Source organism: Miniopterus schreibersii (genome assembly GCF_964146895.1).
Source record: "Miniopterus schreibersii genome assembly, chromosome: 4".
Lineage (NCBI taxonomy): Eukaryota > Metazoa > Chordata > Mammalia > Chiroptera > Miniopteridae > Miniopterus > Miniopterus schreibersii.
In genome coordinates this window covers 47445448-47464278 of record NC_138105.1, presented here as the reverse complement: position 1 = coordinate 47464278, position 18831 = coordinate 47445448, and the positions used below count along the sequence as shown (strand labels likewise).

At 36.0% G+C, this 18831-nt stretch overlaps 1 protein-coding gene across 1 annotated transcript in view; it reads left to right on the top strand.

Annotated features, from left to right (window-relative positions):
- Window positions 1-5119, top strand: part of DCHS2 (dachsous cadherin-related 2) — a gene marked incomplete at its 3' end in the record, with an annotated part of 174089 nt that extends 168970 nt beyond the window's left edge. The window contains exons 19-20 of the mRNA XM_081135422.1: window positions 286-418; window positions 2535-5119. Of these exons, the coding sequence (XP_080991548.1) occupies window positions 286-418; window positions 2535-5119 (2718 nt within the window). The remainder of the gene's footprint in view (window positions 1-285; window positions 419-2534) is intronic.
- Window positions 5120-18831: the final 13712 nt, after the last annotated feature.

Below are 18831 nucleotides of genomic sequence, written 5' to 3'. Positions count from 1 at the left end.
ATATTATCGAATGTATTAACCATCCTCTACCACACAGAAATAATTTAGAAGGAAATTTTTTCATAATAAAAAAAATCAAAACTTAATTAAATTAAAAAAAATTTTTTTTCTGAATTCTAGGACCACTACATAATCTTCTTAATATGTCCACTCTATAAATGAATATGCCTGATAAAGTCAGGTTTGCTGTGTATTTTCCATAAGCAAAATAAATGAAATGATCTCCTGTCCATGAAGATTCGTGTCTTTAAGCACAGAGTCCATTCCTCTCTCTTTTTCCCTCAGGTCACCATTCCAGAGTCGGTGCCTGTGGGGTACTCCGTGCTGACTGTGGCAGCCACCGACGCAGAGAGCCATGAGTACGTTTCTTATAGAATTCTTTCCCCTTCTGAGGAATTCTCCATTGATCCTATGAACGGTGAGTTATCTATAGTGGCTTTAGTGTCCATAGCTTTGAGTTACAGGGTGGAAACCTGAAATAATCCTTTCCAAATGCTCCTAAAATGGCTCCCCACCTCCACCCCCTGGTATTACAGACACCACCATCCCATTTCTCTTTATGTCAAATGCTGTGGTAGCAAATCCCAGGATTATTTCTCTTCTCCAGCATCTCAGTGGCTGGAAAGCCAAAGGAATTGATTAAATGCTGGTGATGGCTCAGAGACCCCCATATAGTAGACACCCAGTCGGTCAGTCCAGCGAAGCACAGTTCAGGTAGTTATCCCAGGCCTCGAAAGGCTCAAGTCAAGTTGAAAGTTGAGGGGATTAATTCAGTACTGAGGACTTCATGTTACTAGAGTTTGGAAACTTACTGTAGCCCAGGTGCATAAAGTTCAGTAATAGCATCATTCATTCAATAAGGACCAAAAGAAATTATTTGAGCCATCTCTATTAAGTAAAACACTTTCTGCTGTTCTGGCTTATTCGATGCCTTCAAAGGCTGCCTGTGTTTTTAATACAGCAAGACATTGGTGGCTGTGAGATGCATTCAGGCAAGTGGTTTCAGGTTAGGACAGTTAAGCATTCATTGTACAGAGAAAGTTTGACAGTGAGTAGACATTAAAGCTAAATTTGATAAAGATGAATAGTTAGCAAAGCACTGTCCCTAGCAGAGCACACTATGGAAAAGAAGGACCTGCGACACCGCACAGTGTGTGTTCCCCATCTATACCCACCGTTGCATAATTTCGCAAGTTGAGAACTGATTTAAAATTACCCCGAGGGGAGGGGAGGGGTGGAGTGGAGGAGGTCATTGGGGGGAAAAAGGGAACATCTGTAATACTTTCAACAATAAAGATAAAAAGTAAAATAAAAGGACTCCGAGGATGGTGGATGTTAACTAGACTTATTGTGGTGATCACTTCACAATATGTACATAGCTGAAAATAATATATGCCAATTATATCTCAGTTAAAAAAAAATTAACCTCAGGATTACCTAGAAGGAGAATTTAGTAACAAAATACCAGCACAGAATTACCCATGGAGTGTTGTAATGGGGACAAGTAGATAATGTCGCCACATGTGTGGATAAATGGTTATCGTGTGGATATAAACATGTCAGGAATTTGGCTTTCCTTTCTCTCTCTCTCTCTCTTTATTTATTTATTTATTTATTTATTTATTTATTTATTTTTATTTTAATATATATAAATATGTTTATATATATATTTGTCTTCAGATGATGACAACTGTTGCCCTCGCGATAGCAAATCACAGTGTGGAAGGTGGGAGGTGGTTCCTTTTGCTTGCCAGTGTTAGCAGCAAACTTTGCAATGAGACATTGATTAGAACATCTTCAAAATATCAACTGTTATCAGGTCAATTTCGTTCATGGTGGGACTCCAACTGAAATGTGGCATTTAAGTGACAGCATTTTGTATTCTTTCTTAGTGACCACACTCAAAACACATTTGTCTTAGAAAAATGTTTACATGCATAGTTCTAAAAATTACATATCTCTATGTTTAGAACAATACATTGTATTAAATATATTTCATCAACAAGAGGAAAATTCACATGCTGAACTAACCAAGAACTTTAGGACAGACATCTCTATAATTACATAATACGTGTAACTGCATTATCATACTTACTACTTTCATTTGACTAGAGTGGTGTCAACCAGTATTTCCAGAATAAATATCTGAATGCTAGAATGTCTCTATACAGGTGTCTATGGATAGTAGAATGGGGTACAAATTTTTCAAATAAGAATACATTTTTTTAAAATAGCAATGGAACAACTTACAATATAAAAAGAAAATTAAGAGAAATTTATGGTAAAGTCATCTGCAAGCCTCACACATATTTAATGGAATGAATATCATGAATATTATTTCTGACTCTTAAGTGTTATAAAAGTATAAATATAATAATTTTAATTTCCTATTTGGAGTTACTCTTGGTTGTAACTTAAGTAACAAATATAACAAATAAGTAAACACATTAGTAAATATTGATAAATATTTGCTAACTAAACGGTTAATGAAAATTTAATTTCACAACATTGAAATGCTACGTCTTGTTTTTCAGGCACGATATTTATTATTAAGCCTATATTACTTCTGGATGAAAAATCAACAGTTCAACTTCTTATTGAAGCCAGTGATGGTGGAATTCCTGACCTGAGGGCTCTTACCTTAGTGGAGATAGAAATACAGGATATGAACAATTACGCCCCTGAGTTTGCGGTAGACTATTACAATCTTAGCTTGAGTGAAGATGCCCAAATCGGAGGTACACTTGTCACCTTTTCAACCACTGACCATGACTGGACCCCTGAAAACACACATGTTGAATATTCAATCATCAGTGGTAATTCACAGAACAATTTCCGCTTGGAAACCAGTTTCATTCACTCAGAATATCCTTATAAGCAAGTTGGGTATCTGGTGTTGCTTCACAATCTGGACAGAGAAGCATCTGCCAGTCATAAGCTTGTCATTCTGGCGTCTGACCGTGGCTGCCCTCCACTGAGTTCCACCGCCACTGTGTCAATAGAAGTGCTTGACGTCAATGATAACCCACCTACATTCAGCAGCCTCAGATACCATGCCCATGTCAAGGAAAGTACCCCTCCAGGGAGTCACGTCACTGTGGTCTCAGCCAGTGACCGTGATGAGGGTTCACATGCAGAAATCATCTACCACATAATCTCTGGAAACGAGAAGGGGCATTTTTACCTAGAAGAAAGAACTGGAGTTCTGTATTTGAGTAAACCTTTGGATTATGAAGAAATGATAAAATTTACTTTAACTATCCAAGCTTCAGATGAAGAAAAAAAGCATTTTTCTTTTGCAGTTGTGTTTGTTGGTGTCCAAGATGATAATGACCATGAACCTCAGTTTCTGTTCCCAAGCTTGAACTGTGTTGTTCCGGAAAATCTGCCTGTTTTCTCCACCATATGTTCTGTAAATGCTTTGGATTTTGACGCAGGTCCTTATGGAGAATTGACCTATTCTATTTTATCCACCTGTTCTGTCACTCATGGGGCGCGGCGTGACCATGATCCCTTCCTCATTGACCCTCTGACAGGGGATATTCATGCTAAGCAAGTCCTTGACTATGAAAATGACAATAAGTATTGCCTCACGGTTCAGGCAAAAGACAAAGGTGACTCAACTGCTTCTTTAACGGTTTGGGTGGATATTGAAGGGATAGATGAGTTTGAACCCATTTTCACTCAAGATCAATATTTTTTCAACCTCCCAGAAAACAATAACATACGACAGTTGATTGGCAGAGTGGAAGCATCAGATGCAGATGCTGGGATCGATGGTGTTGTTCTCTACTCCCTTGAAACTCCGTCTCCTTTCTTTTCAGTAAATAAAACTAACGGAAATATTTATTTGACTAAAGCCCTTCCCCTCATTAGAAGTCAAGCCAGCAAGGAAGACACCATTGAAATGAAAATAATCGCTCATAGCCCTAAACAGGACTCCAGGTTCGCCTCTTGTACTGTTCTTGTCAACGTGTCTCTGTCCTCGGAGGGACATCGCTGGGCGCGGACAGCCAGCCGCTTCTCGGTCGGCCTCGCCGTCGCCTTTCTCGTGTTCCTGTTACTCGCGTTCATTCTGATCGCCCTGATCTTAAGACATAAACAGAAAGACGCCATGAGGAGCCACGACGACAAGAAAGCGCCGTCGCCCTTGGGTATCGGCGGGAGGCTGAGCAGGGAGGCGGGCGCGGGGAGGCCCTTCCCGGCGGCGCCCGAGCGGCGGGGCGTGGCCGGGGCCCCGGGGCAGGACGCGGCGGGGCTGGGCGGGCGCCCGGGCTCCGGCGGCCGCTGCTCTGCCGACGGGGAGACTGCGGAGGACAAGGAGATCCAGCGGATAAACGAGCACCCTTACAGGAAGGGCTCGGGCTCGGGCTCGGGCTCGGCGCTGAGCGGCCGCGAGTCCCGCGTGCCCGACTCGGGCGTCCCCCGGGACTCGGACCAGCTCTCCTGCGTGTCCGGGGACACCGACGGGGTGGGCACCGTTCCGACAGGGATGGGGGACAGGGATGCGGGAGAGGGCGGTGGCGCAGCCTGCGTTCAAGGTCAGGTGGCACCCCAGACGCTGAGGAAGAGAGAGGGCAGAGCGGACGTGCTGGCTGAGGCCAGCAAAGGGCCCGTCTTTCTCCCAGGCGACCCAGAAGCGAGGCGTGCGGCTCTTTCAGCACAGGGAACCTCGGATGGTGGCGAGAGAGGCAGCTGCCGCTGGGATTATCTCCTCAGTTGGGAGCCCAAGTTCCAGCCTCTTGCCTCGGTGTTTAATGATATTGCAAAACTGAAGGACGAACATTTTCATAAACCTGGAATTCCCAAAGAGAAGAAATCTTTTATCCTCCCGCCCCCTTTGATAACAGCGGTAGCCCAACCCGGGATTAAAGCAGTGCCACCGAGAATGCCAGCCATCACCCCAGGGCAGGCACTTCAGAAATACCCGCAGTCCCCCCTTCTCTACCATCTCAGGTCTCTGCCTGAGGCCATGACCCCCAGTTTTTCTCCATCCCTTTCCCTATTGACAACACAGACCCCGGCCACGACTCCGCTGCTGTCGCCTGGAGATTTCTTAGGAACACGTCTAAGTGACACGTGCCCTGAACTTAAAGCAGAGGACGAAGTTCAACTATAAGCTGGTTGTGATGTCAAGCGCCTGCTCGCCATTGGACGCGAATGACTGAACGGGACATTCTTAAGCAAGTTGCTGGAGATCGGGCTCATTTTATCTACAAGGGAGTGATATCCTTTAGTCAGGGTTTTTAGAACCTCCTCATTTCAGTTACTCAGATTTCTTACAGCCTTAATGAGAAGTTATCCCCTCTTTCAACCTTTATAATTTGCTCTCAGGACTCGTTTGTATATATTAAGTAGTATATATTCTGTCCTACCTGGTTTTCTGTATGATTAGATTTCCAAAGGACACAGTGAACTTGACTGACTGCCAACATGTTCATATGAAAATGAATGGAAATGAAGTACAGGTCCAGTCACCCAGTCGCATTACTGCTGATTACATAGTAATTTGGAAGGATAGTCTTAAGGTTTAACGTGAAGCAATTTTCTGTAGATCTGATGTGTTTAGAGATGCATTTCTCCACTTTTGCCATCGGCCACACTTGGGGAGTTTAGCCATAATTTGAATTTTAATGTGGTGTCTTTTGGAAATTTAATCAGAAAATAAGAATTAAATTTGTCATAACTCTGTGCCAAATAAGAAAACTATTCTCGATTGAATGAACCAGAACTGTTTGTTCTTGACAGAGGGCCAGGGTTGATAAAAGCAGTAAGTGTGTGGCTGGCTGTCACCTGAGACACGTTTCCTTGACCTTCTTTACAAATAGAACGATGATTTTTTTTTTTTCAATGTTCTGTCTTGTAACATCGTACGGGTACAGACATTAAAGTTTGAAGATTAACTCATAGATTTTTAAAATTTTCTTCTAGATATAGTAACTTTTGGAGATAAATAATTTATCCATTCAATGTCAGTTTAAAAAGTTTACGTAGATAAAATTATGTTATTAGCTAATAATAATTTTTATAGAGTAATTTAGCAATATATTTTCCAATGAAGATTTTTTTACATAAATATTTCTACTATAAAAGTTAAGAATGGATGTCAGAAGTTTTTCTTCCATTGGTTCATGTTGAGCTTTAACCGACATTAGATGGAGCAGTTTGGCAACACAGTTAAAATAATTCTGTTTGTATGGCTCCTGTTTCAGAAATACAGTGGTGCTGGGTGGTGCTCACAGATGATGCTATATCCCCTTCTCTGGTGAACCTGAGAGTCCATCCAAAGTTCTTATCTGTTCCAGGAAAGCAGAGCACTTCCTGCTGCTGCTGAGGGACCCGAGGGCATCCATGGTAGGCAACAGTCTTTAGAGTAAGAGTTTAGGATTCTCATGGGCATCTGGTACGGTTTTCTTGGTGGTTAGTGTGAGTGTCTGCTATAGAAGTATTTCCTTTATGTTTTTTTCAATAGGCCTTGTCTGTAAAATTATGTGAGATAATTCATTTCTCTTTACTGAAAAACATTGCAGAATGCTATGTTTGACCCAATTTTGTAGGTAAATAATTCTAGGCTTTCTAAGCTGATTTGATCAATTATGTATCTTTGCTGACTCTTACATTGAGAACAAGTGTATAAAACCACATTAGAAATTGTATGAAGCATGAAGGTTTTTGGTCAAGTCTGGAATCCTAGGGAACGTCATTTAGGCATGGGATACTTAAAGGACAGTGTATGCCTCTCCTTTTTTCCATGGCACTTGAGGAAGAAGACTTCATGGTTTTTGTAAAAACAATTAATTATTCTAGTGTTCCAATATTTATTCTCTCTTTGACTTCCTTCAAAAGATCACATTGAGCCTATGAAGAAATGTTATACTGATTTTTTTCTTGAATTATAGATGGAAGTTGTGTTTTGCAACAGAATTATTCCTAGGAACCAAGAACATTTTGTTGTTTTTAATTAAACAGGTTCTTTATGTACTTATGCTTAAGAAGAGATACTCATCTAACTCTTCCTTAAGTTATTTGCCTGTGATTTATTACTCCTTCTGGACAGGATTCTGCATTTTTTAGGCATTTAATAAAGACAGAAGACAAGAAGTCTTTAGAGCCATTCCTTACCAATATCTAGTGGATTTTTCATTGATGACTTTATTAATACTGTATCCAGCACCACACCACCACCAAACAAATGCTGTGAGTGGGGTTAAGGGTAAAAATGTAAACATGCTGGCTAAGTGTTCGCAGTAAATCATATGTCAGCCCTTTCAACCAGAGTGCTTTTTTCCCTAAATAAACAATATAATTTGTATAGTTTTCCTTCAAGTTTAATATTAACTCACCTCATATGTTCTGTGTTACTTTGCTGATCTACACACCAGCTTTAGCACTCTGGAGGGGGTACAGAACTTGTTAGTGGAAAATCATATTAAGCCCCAAATTCATAAGCTATAAAATAAAAGACAGTTGTCTCTTGTGGAATTTTGGCTGCCTGAAATTCTGGACTTTCTTGTTGGCAGCCTTCAAAATACTGGTGTAAATTAGTACCAAATGGATATCAAAATTCCATGTCTTAGTAGTAATCATTGAATTGGCTTCCAAAACAGATTCCTGGGCAAAAAAAGGGGGAAATGCTGTATCTTCGGGGATTGGATCATTTAACTGTTCTCTAAAAATATTAAAATGCACTATAAACTGCTGGCTGCCTACATGTATACATACTTAGTCTAGAATAAATGTCCAGTTGAGACAGGAGTTGCATTTCTCAGCACCTTTACCTTCAATTTCAGTGACCTCTTCGCTGTGTGTTCTAGAATTTATAGTGATGAAAGTTAATTACTAATTTTCAACTTACTTACATCCAAACATATGTTTCGGTACATTTGTTTTGCTTTGCCATTTTGCACATTTTTAAATTTTCACTAAGAATAAAAGCAAGACATAAGTAAAAGGATCTAAGATGATCGTTTACTTCAAAGCCGTGAAGTATACGGAGAGAATGTGGTTAGTGGATTTGCACAGGATTATTATGGATAAGCTCATTGGGTTTATTTTTACAGCATGTTTCAGTTGAGCTGAAAAGTATAGAGCCGTCTGTTTGGTCGTAACTGAGGAGAGACAGTATGGAAAATCGCCCTGTTCAAGAGGGACACTGTGACCAGAGGAAGCCTTGCTTATGGCCAAACCCGGCATTCCCGGGTGAGCCACTGAAGGAAGGTAGCTTCCCCCTTCAGAGAGATGGAGGGAGAGAAGGAGGGACGAGAAAATAGAAGATTAAACCTGAAAAGGAATAGTTTAGGGCACTGGTAGGGAAATGCAACAAGAGAAAAGATAAGGACTTGTAAAAAATAATTTTTAAATGTAAAGATTTTGCTGAGTCATTTCCCCATTATAGGTTCATCCTGTTAAGGAATCTTTTTTTTTTTTTTTTTTTTAAGGAATCTTTTTTCTCCTTCCATTCTGTTCCTTGCAAGTCTCTATTTCCATTGCTCCATTGTCTGAAAGCTTAGGTTTATCAAGTTGTGAACCTAAAGCTAAGCAACAATGAAATAAATTTGACTATGAAAACTTGAATTTCTTTTTGGTGAATTAAAGAATAAAATATATGGAATGATTACCTTGCCTTATTTCCAACTCTACGTAACTTTGGCATTGAGAGTGCCACAATATTAAGCAGGTGACTTTTCACATATACCAAGAAATGAAAGTTCAGAAGGCAGTTGGGACAAAATATGGAATTTTGGTACCTGATCTTTTTTTCTGGTGGCATATCCTTTTTAAAAATGAGTGCTTGCTTGAAATATAACCTTTAAACCATAGTGTATAACACACAGATATAGTTGATAGTTTGTTCTCAAATATTGTCAAAGTTTATTTGAATTCTGGTGTCATAAATTATTTTGATTCCATATAATTCAAAGAAATTTATCTATTAGAGAAAAAATTATGGCAATCTTAGATCAAGAAAAAATGGCTGGAATATCAAATTATACCTTTTTCTTATAAACTCGGCACTTGGCTATCTGATGACAATTTAGCACTTCCTACTGTTTTGGTCTACATAATTTTCCTCATTTCACTCAATATATTTGCTAAACCAAAACTGTGAAGTGAGTAACAGAGAGCGGAAAGCATACCAAATAAATAGCAGATGCACAAGGGCATCTCTTGAATGAGAAAGCATTATTTTGGTTAGAAAACGAAATACATGGATTTCGTTGTTAGATAGTGAACCCTCAGGGCAAAATCCTGGTCTCAGCTCGTATTATGAAATACAGATGTTTCTTAGATTGAGCGAGTACATATGTGAATGGGCACAGAGGGTGCTATAAAGTGAGGGTGTGATGCATAGGCCTTGAACCATTAAGTGTGAATTCTAACACAGTTCTGTGATTTTAGCCAATCACAGGGCAGAGGGACAGTAAGTGCAAAGATTCTATTAAAATACTGTAGAATATCTTAGACAAAGTCAAATGACTAGAAATTCCTTCTGTAATCTGGTTTGTCTTCTCTTTCTCTTTTCCTCACAATAGACATACATTTCTTGTGCGTTTTAGACATAATAGAAGCAATTTGTAGGTGACACTGAAAAGCACATTGTTCAAGACAGCCACATTACATAACCAAGCACATTCGTTTAATTTAATTTCAGATTCTGTAATAAATTTTAACTCCCCTGTGGCTAGCAGAATGAACTTCTTTCAATAAAAGAAGAGCATATAGTTCAATAGATGTGTCTAGAATATTTACATCAAAATGTATTAAAATTTAAAGTAAAAACAATATGAAAAATTTATGAAAGATATTCTATATGTGCATATACTTAGTATGTGTTAAAATGATATTCCACACAAGTACAGATTATCTTATAAATGCATACTGGGAGCTTGGGGAAGGGAATAAATATGAAGTTATTTATCTTCACACCATAAACAAATGCATTCTACCTGGATTAATGAGTGAGAATTAAAACCATAAGAACAGGAAGAAAAGCATAGAATAAAGGTGGAAAAGACCTTTTTTAACTATAAAAGCGAAGGTAGAGTGATACATTTGAACTTGTGATAATAATAAGAACTATTACAAGTTATAAGAAATGATAATTAGGAAATACTTCACAGATGTAATCAACAGATATTTACTTAATACCTAATGTGGACAAGGCGTGGATCTGGGCTCTACATATGAGCGAATAGGGTAGATAAAGCCAGTGCATTTACTGTGCTTACATTTTATTGTGGGAGATAACAATAAAAACATGCCCTCAAATAATGCTGTTATGATAAGAAGGAAACTAAAGAATATAAAGAAAAAATAAAAAGAGATTGATAAGGGGCAGAGCAATACAGCAGTCCTATTTTGATGGAATGTCTCTGATATGACGCTATTCGAACTGAACGAAGTGAGTGAGCCTTGCAAAGATCTGAGGAGGAAGCATTGAAGGTAAATCTGTGAGCGTGTGCAGGGGTCAAGAGGTAGCAGCCACATGGAGTGTTTGGGAAACTATGAAACCAGTATGGCCTAGAACTAGTGTGAGAGGAAGAAGAGTAGGAAATTAGATCATAGAGATAGCTAAGATTCAGATTATGTAGGCCTTGTAGGCTATGGTGAAGCACTTCAGCTTTTGTTCCAAGTGTTATGTGAACCCATTGGTAGTTTTTGCTCAGAGATACAATATTATCTTGTATATATTCTTAAAGAGTAACTGGGTACTTTGAGGAAAATAAACCCAGGTAGGAGTGGAGAGAAGGTTAGTGTAGTAATAGTAGCCCAGTTAATTGGCTATTGCAGTAATTTCAGATGGTGATTATAGCTCAGCTTGGGTATTATAAGTGGAGCTGAACGGAGTCAAGATATATTCTGGAGGTAGTGTTGCTAGTTCTTGATAATGAGTTGGATGTGAGGTATGGAGAATGTTATACCTAAGTCTAGTGTATAAGAGAGAATTTAAGGCTATAGAGAGAAATTTTGTAGTCATAAGATTGCAGAAAGTAAGTGTATTTCTGGAAGCTCTGGGGACTTTACCATACCAGCATAATCTAAGTTTATTTCAACCGTTCTGAACTCATCTAAAACGTGGGTTTGCTGTAGCCCACCCCCAGTTGTGACAGTTAATTTTCAGACCTGCCTGCTAGGTTTCCTCCCCAAGGATAGAGCTTCCCTTGAGCAGGTGAGCACTTGTTGGTAACTCCTTATTTTATGGCTGAAAGAAGATTGGACATTCCTTCTTTTCTTCCCCCTGTTACTGCCAATAGTTGGTGCTTTCATTTGTTTGCTCATATTCCAGAATTTGTAGGAATAACTTTTTGTTAAAGATGTTTTCCATGAGTTTTCACTTTCACTATTCTAGGTCCTCTGACTGTTTTGTAAGGTGATTTGGGAACATTCAACAATACACTGATGTTGCCGTCTTACCCCAAACTAGAACCTAAACTACTTTCTCTACTTGGCTTTTGGGACGCCACACTACCCTGCTTTCCCATCCTACCTGAATAGTTGTCTTTCTGAGAATTATTTGCTGAATTTTCTTTCTTTTTTGACCTTTTGGTCAGTGTTCCAGGGATCAGTCCTGGGATCTTCTCTCTACAGTTATTCTTCAAAGATCTCCAATCCCATAGATTGTTATTATATTATTGACTATATTTTCTATGCTTTACTTTACATCCCCATGACTATTTTTATAAATGGCAATTTGTACTTAAACCCTTTTACCTTTTTCATTCATCCTCCCAGACCCGCTCCCATTTAGCTACTATCAGTTTGTTCTCTGTATCTGAGTTTGCTTCTGTTTTCTTAGTTCATTTATTTTGTTTTTTTAGATTTCACATATAAGAGAAATCATATAAATACCAAGATACATTTTAAAAATCTATTGAGATTCAAAGAAAAAGAATATATCTTTTGGGCTTCCTGATTTAAAAAAAAAAAGCAAGCCATACTTTTCAACAATAGTATTTTAAGCCAAAAGACTATGGAGTAGTATACTTAAGATACTCAAAGATAATGTAAGCCAAATTTTAAATCTAGCTAAACTTACCTTTAAGTATATATATCAAAAATGTAGCTACAAATGTGTATGACCTCAAGGAATATTCCTAAAGAATCACTAAGGAATGAATTCAGGCAACTGAGGAATAATGGGGATGGTTCACCATAAGGATAGTGAATATATTTAACTGTAGAGCTTATGGTAGGTATTAAGGTGATAGAATAGCATATACTTAATATGTGCCCTGAAAATGGAAATAAATTTCAACTACAAAATTGGGCGAATAAAAGAGTATATGGAAATAAAATGTTTCCTAATTACCTTACAGGTACTAACTGGGAGTAAAAAAGTATTAAAATTAGAAAGAAGAAATTAGAAAAATAAAATAAAAGTAAAACAAATTAACAAGTTAGAAAATAAAATAAAAATCCACAGAACTTATGAGTAAATAAATCTCGTTCTTTAAAAATCAATTAAATCAGCTAAATGTGAGAAAATGCAAAAAGAAAACAGCATACAAAATAAAAAATAGCTAATGGGGCATAATGCTAGCTATCAAATGATATGAAGTTTAATAAGAAAATTTTCTATACAACTTTATGCAAATTCATTTGAAACCCTAAAAAAAAATAGATAATTTTCTAAAAAAATATAATTTACTAAAATTGATCCCAGTAAACATATAGAGTCTAAACAAAATAAATTTTAAAAATTTAATAAAAATGTAAAAATTCTCCCACAGACATTTCTATAGTGAAATTTTACCAAACTTTTAAAGATTAGATTATCTAAATACTATTTGAACTACTTCAAAGCATGGAAAAACAAGAAAAATAATGAAGTGAATATAAAATTAATACCAAAACCTGAAAATATTGCATAAAACAGAAAACTATAGCTTATTTCACTTATAAATAACTATGCAAAGTTCTTAAAAGCAAAAATAGTTAATATTATGTTAAAGAATAATACATCATAACATGGGAGATTTATTTCAGAAATACAAAGATAGTTAAGTGTTAAGAAATCCATCAATATAATTCATAGAGCTATGGAGAAAAAATATAATCATTTTTTTGAATGGCAAAAGATCACTGGACAACATAAAACATCCATTTGTGTAAAAAAAAAGCACTCAGTTTTAATTAATCGATACTTCCTTAAAAACAATAAAAAGCCAGTATCCTCCCCAATAGAGATACTCTAGACTCTTTGCTATAAAAGCCAGGAACAAGAAAATATGTCTAGTATCTCCACCAAAATCTAATATTGTACAATTAAACAAGAAAGCAATTAGAAACATAAGAATATGAAAATACAAGGTAATACTATTTCCATTTGTAGACTATATTACTGTATTTCTGGAAAACCAAAAATAATTGATGGAAAAATATTATAAACAATGAAAGAATTTAGTAAGGTTGCAAGATATAGCATAAGTATGCAAAAATCAAATCAATACCCTTCACATATATGAAAATAACCAGTTACAGGATGAATGGAAGAGAAGACTCTACAACAGAAATAAAAGTAAAATAATAAAAAAATAAAAACCTAACATCCATATGAAAAAAGTTATAATATCTCCTGAAGGCACAGAGGAAATTTAAATAGCTTTTTAAAAAATATACAATACTAGACTCAATACCAGATTGATGTACATTGTTCCTAAGTAAATTTACAAATTTAACCTGATCCCAATACAAATACCACATTTGTTTTCTCGAGTTAAATAACTTTATTATACAGTTTATTTCTAAGAATAACCAAGAAAACATAGCTAGAAGATACTGAAAACATGAGCTCTGTGTGTGTGTGTTTCTGTGTATGCAAATGTGCACACATGCATTAATTAACCTTACCAGATATAAAAATATATCATGAAGTTCTTTATAATTAGACTAGCATAGTTTTGGTACATGACAGGAGACTAATGGGCTAGAATAGAAAATCCAGAACTGAGTCCAAGTACCTGCAAAGGCATGCTGTAGTGATGGATCAGCTTGTTGTATACCAAGCTGATCTCTCTTGCTGAGAATAAGAAAAAACCTAAATAAGAATAAGGAGCGAAAGAAACAGCCATGTGTATGTCTGTGTGTGAGAGGTACCAGAAAACTACCAATACAGTGAAGACTTGAGTAACCATGACCTTTGACAGAACAGAAACACAGAGAGGTACACCTGATATATTGTGTCTTGAACTCCCTTGAGACTAAGCAGAAAATGTCCACTGCAAGGTTGAGAAGCTAAAAAGACACACTGGCAATAGAATGTAAATTACATCTCAAGAATTATTGTTAAAATACAGTAATTGAAATAAAGAACTCAATAAATATGTTTAATATCAGATTAGACACAGATGAAGAGAGAAGTAGCAACTTAGAAAAGAAATGAAAAGAAAATATATGAACTAAAACAGATATTTGGAAAATACTGACAAGAGAATAAGAGATGCATGGAACTTGGTTTAAAAGGTCCAGTATGTGCAATGAATTCCAAAGAGGAGAATGGAAAGAATAGGACAGAGCAATATTTGAAAAGATTGTGGCTGAGAATCTTGCAAAACCAACATTAAATCACAATTCAAAATGTGCTACAAACCCCAAACATAATTTTTAAAAAAACAAACACATCACGGTAAAGTTGCTGTAAAACAAAAGGAAAAATATTTAAGATATTCAAAGAGAAATGACACATCATCTTCAAAAAACTGAATGCATATGGAAATATGATAAAGGCAGCACATTAAATTAGTGAAGAAAGAATTTTTAATAAGTGGGGTTGGGATAACTGGACAGCCATATAGGAAAAAGATTATATTGTACACACTAGACACCAGGATAAGTCATACAAATAAATACAATTAAGTATTAGAAGAAAACCTGAGTATGTCCTTTTATAAACTCGAAATGGATAATTTTCCTACAAGAGTAAAAATCCAGAAGCAGTAAGGGAAATGAATGGGAAGTTTGACTAAAAAACATTTTGTATGGCAACAGGTCTCTAAACCAATTACAATGTTCAGGAAGATGGTTCTCTGGCCCCATGTTCAACTTTGTTTTAAATAAGCCAGGCAGTGAAAGACAAACATCACATGACCTCGCTTATACGTGGAATCTAAACTTAATAAACTGATGAACAGAATAGATTCAATGACATGGAAGCATAGATGAGACTGAGGAATGTCAGAGGGAGGGAGGAGGGCGGGTGGGTGGAGGGGGAGAGAGTAACCAAAGAATTTATATGCATATATACACAACCCAAGGACATGGACAGTGGTGGGGAGAGGGACTGGGGAGGGGGAAGGGACAGGGTGGAACGGGTCATTGGGGAGAAAAAGGGACATCTGTAATATTTAAAAAAAAAAAAAAGGTAGACTTTGTGATTGGTAAGCACTTGATGCAGAAAGGCCAGTTCTTGAACAGATGCCTATCACCATTACAACATGAATTAAGTGCTGTTGTTTGCATTGCATGTTTACTTATAAAACTAATTTGTAAATATACCATATCGGCTAAACCATGAGTTTACCAGTTTAAGTGCTATTTCACAGAGTGGAGTGTGCTTATATACTAAGCAGAAGATTAAAACCTTATTACACTAGTAAGTGAATCTTTATTTGTTCTTTAAACTTGAATTTTTATATTTCATTTTTAATTACCTTATTTTCTTTTCTGTCATTTCTAATCTATCATTCATTTTTCTCTTCTGCTAATGTAAAGCAAATAATTTGCTTAATGTTTAAAGTAGTTCTCAACAATGACACCAAACTGATTGGACTTTAATTATTTTATAAAGTTTTATTTTCTCTGTTTTAATTTATTTAAAAGTATAGTTTGTATTTCTTATCTAAAAACTCTGGGAAAGCCTATATTTCATGCTAAATACTGAAAGCATATGTGCTTAATTTTATGATATGAACAAATTGAAAGTAATGAAAATAAAAGGCTTCAGATTATTGTCAAATTATGTCATATAAAAGGGAAATATATTAACCTTTGTGAACTTAAATAACAGCTAAATTTTATTGAGTGTTCATTATGTGCCAAATATTGTGCTAAATGTTTTATGTGTACTATATTTTGTTTAATCTTCAAAATGACCCTTTAGAGAAGATATGAGGAAACCATGACTTAAAGAGCTAATAATTGGGGGAGCCTAGAATCTAACTCAGTGGTGTTACTAGAAGCTCTTCTCTTAACCCCTTCACTACATTGCCTGATACTTGAAAGTTCCTTAAGAATATCTGTTTTTTAAAAAAATCATTAACTTCTATTGGCTCCATTTTTAAAGTCCTTTAATATGTGCAGATCATGTTCAATAAATGACAAGCTATGTAGCAACTGGATGAGCAGTTTCCTTGTGTAGAGAGATCTGTAATCACAGGCAATTCATAATTTAGGGATTGTTCTAAAGACATGTAGCAAGTGTAATTTTTTCTGATTCTCACCTTTTCTTACACAGAAGAAAATTATTTAAAAGATAGAACTGATAATATTTATGGCCAAAATGGCTCTGGAAGTGTGCACATTGCTTCAGTCTCCACTGCAAACAAAGAGCAACAAGAGATCAAATGTTTTAAACAAAATAAAGATAAAATGACATAGGTTCAAAAACAAGATAATTCTTTCCATGGCAATATCTAGTAAAGTTGAACATATTTTATTCTACAAGCTGGTGAATTCCATTTCTAGGTATATGCATTAGTGGAAAAAATTCAAAATACTGAAGAATAGAACATAAACTCAATCCAATGTGCATGGTGGAAGCTTGGGTTTGCTCTACTCCAGGAAGTAGGCATTGCTAGATATGGACATTCAGGAAAGTGTTTAAAAGGTTCTATGTAAGATGAGAACCGTAACTAGGAAAACTGCTTAAAGTCAGGGGCTGAGTAGGGCTGCTGAACTCCCTCCTCCCATAAAAGGATGGACAAAGATAGGTTGCTGACCACCTGGGACTTTGGCTGCTAGTAGGCTAGGGAACTTGAGAACCTGAAGAATAAATACTTAATTTCATGAATAAGAATTAAACCCATCTTCCCACGACTCAGCAATTAGTCTACAATATCCCAATATTACTGAGAGACATGAGCCTTTGGAAGTCATTCGAAGATCTGACTCTGGAATCATCATTCCCTTTAATGTCAGAAATAATAGAAAGATCTCAAATTACTATTTTAAAGTGCACCTATGGTTGTATATAATGCAATAGGACCAGAGAAAAAGAAATAACAAGTACACATTTGGAAAGAAAGAGAAAAAACAATATCTTCCAACAATACCAATCTACAACACCACTCTCTAAACAGGTATTCTCTTAGAGAATTCAGCAAATTTGTGAGTACAAGACCAACATCAAATAGCATTAACATCCAAACATGCTCCAAATACTCGACTGAAGTGTGTAATAGAAGAAAAGCTCATTCACAACAATGAGAACCATAAGTTACCTCAGAATAAATCTAACATTTTTTTTGCTTTTTCATTTTGGTTTTTGAAATTTATCTTTATTGTTGAAAGTATTAGAGATGGCCCCTCCCCCTCCCCCCCGTTGATCCCTTCCTCCCCAATAATATTTAAAAATATTATTGCAGGAAATAGAAGACCTAATTAAATGAAGGTACATAGTGGAAAGAAATGCTCAATAATTTGAGATGGTAATTCTTTATGAATTCATCTATGAAAATGCAATTCAATTAAAGGGTCAGTGTGCATTATTGTATAATTGGACAGTGCTATTTAAAAATTCATTAAGAAGAGAAAAGACTCAAAATAATGGAGACAACTTTGAAGAAAAAAAAAGGGGGGGAGGGAGGAGGCATTTTCTTTGCCAGATATAAAGAGATGGAATAATTAGGCCTAGAAATAAATAGATACCTAGATCTCATGGAGATGGCTTACTAAATAAGGAAAGGGTGGATAATCTAACAAATGGTGCTGAATTAATGTTATTTGCATTTTTTAAAAAATGAAAGTGGATCTGTTTCTCACATATGCTGAAGTGAATATTAAAACTTTTAAACTTCGAGAAGAAAATAGACAAAACTCATAAACACAAAAGTAAAGATTGTAACTATAATTACTTTAAGAATGAGTATGGAAACAAAGACATCATATGATTAAATTTATAAAAGAATCCATAACTTAGAAGAAGGCATTTATACTCTATATCATGATAAAAGGCTAAATATCTATAACTTATAACATTAATAAGAAAGTGATAGCTTAATAGAAAAATGAACAAGGACCGTTACAGAAAAGGAAGTTTGTATGGTCAATAAATGTATTCAGTAAAGTATACTATTATATACCTATCGGATTGGCAAAAATTATAAAAATCTGACAGTATTAAATGTTGATAAGATTGTAGAGAATTAGAACCTTTCATATGATGTTTGTGAGAATTTCATAGCTTTCATACATTGTTAATCATCATGGAGAGCAATTTGGCAATATTTAATAAAGCTGGTGATACTGTCTGTTGACAATCTAGTTAATTCCATTTCTAGGTATACAGTCTAAAGAGAGTCTCCCTTATGCATATAAGAAGACATGTATAATAATGCTTATTGCCGCTTATTTTACTGCTCTAAAAGCAAAATTGGAAACAATATAATTGTCCTTCAAAAGGAGTATTGACAAATATTGGTGTTATGTTCATAATGCTTTACAGTAGTTAAACCGAATGAGCTAGAGCTAATTGTATCATTATGGGGAAAGTGTTTAAAATATTATATTGCAGAGTAGCATATCCCATATGATACCAATTACATAAAGTTAAAAACACAATACAGTGCTATATAAATTCTTTATCAATATATACATATGTAATAAATATGTAGC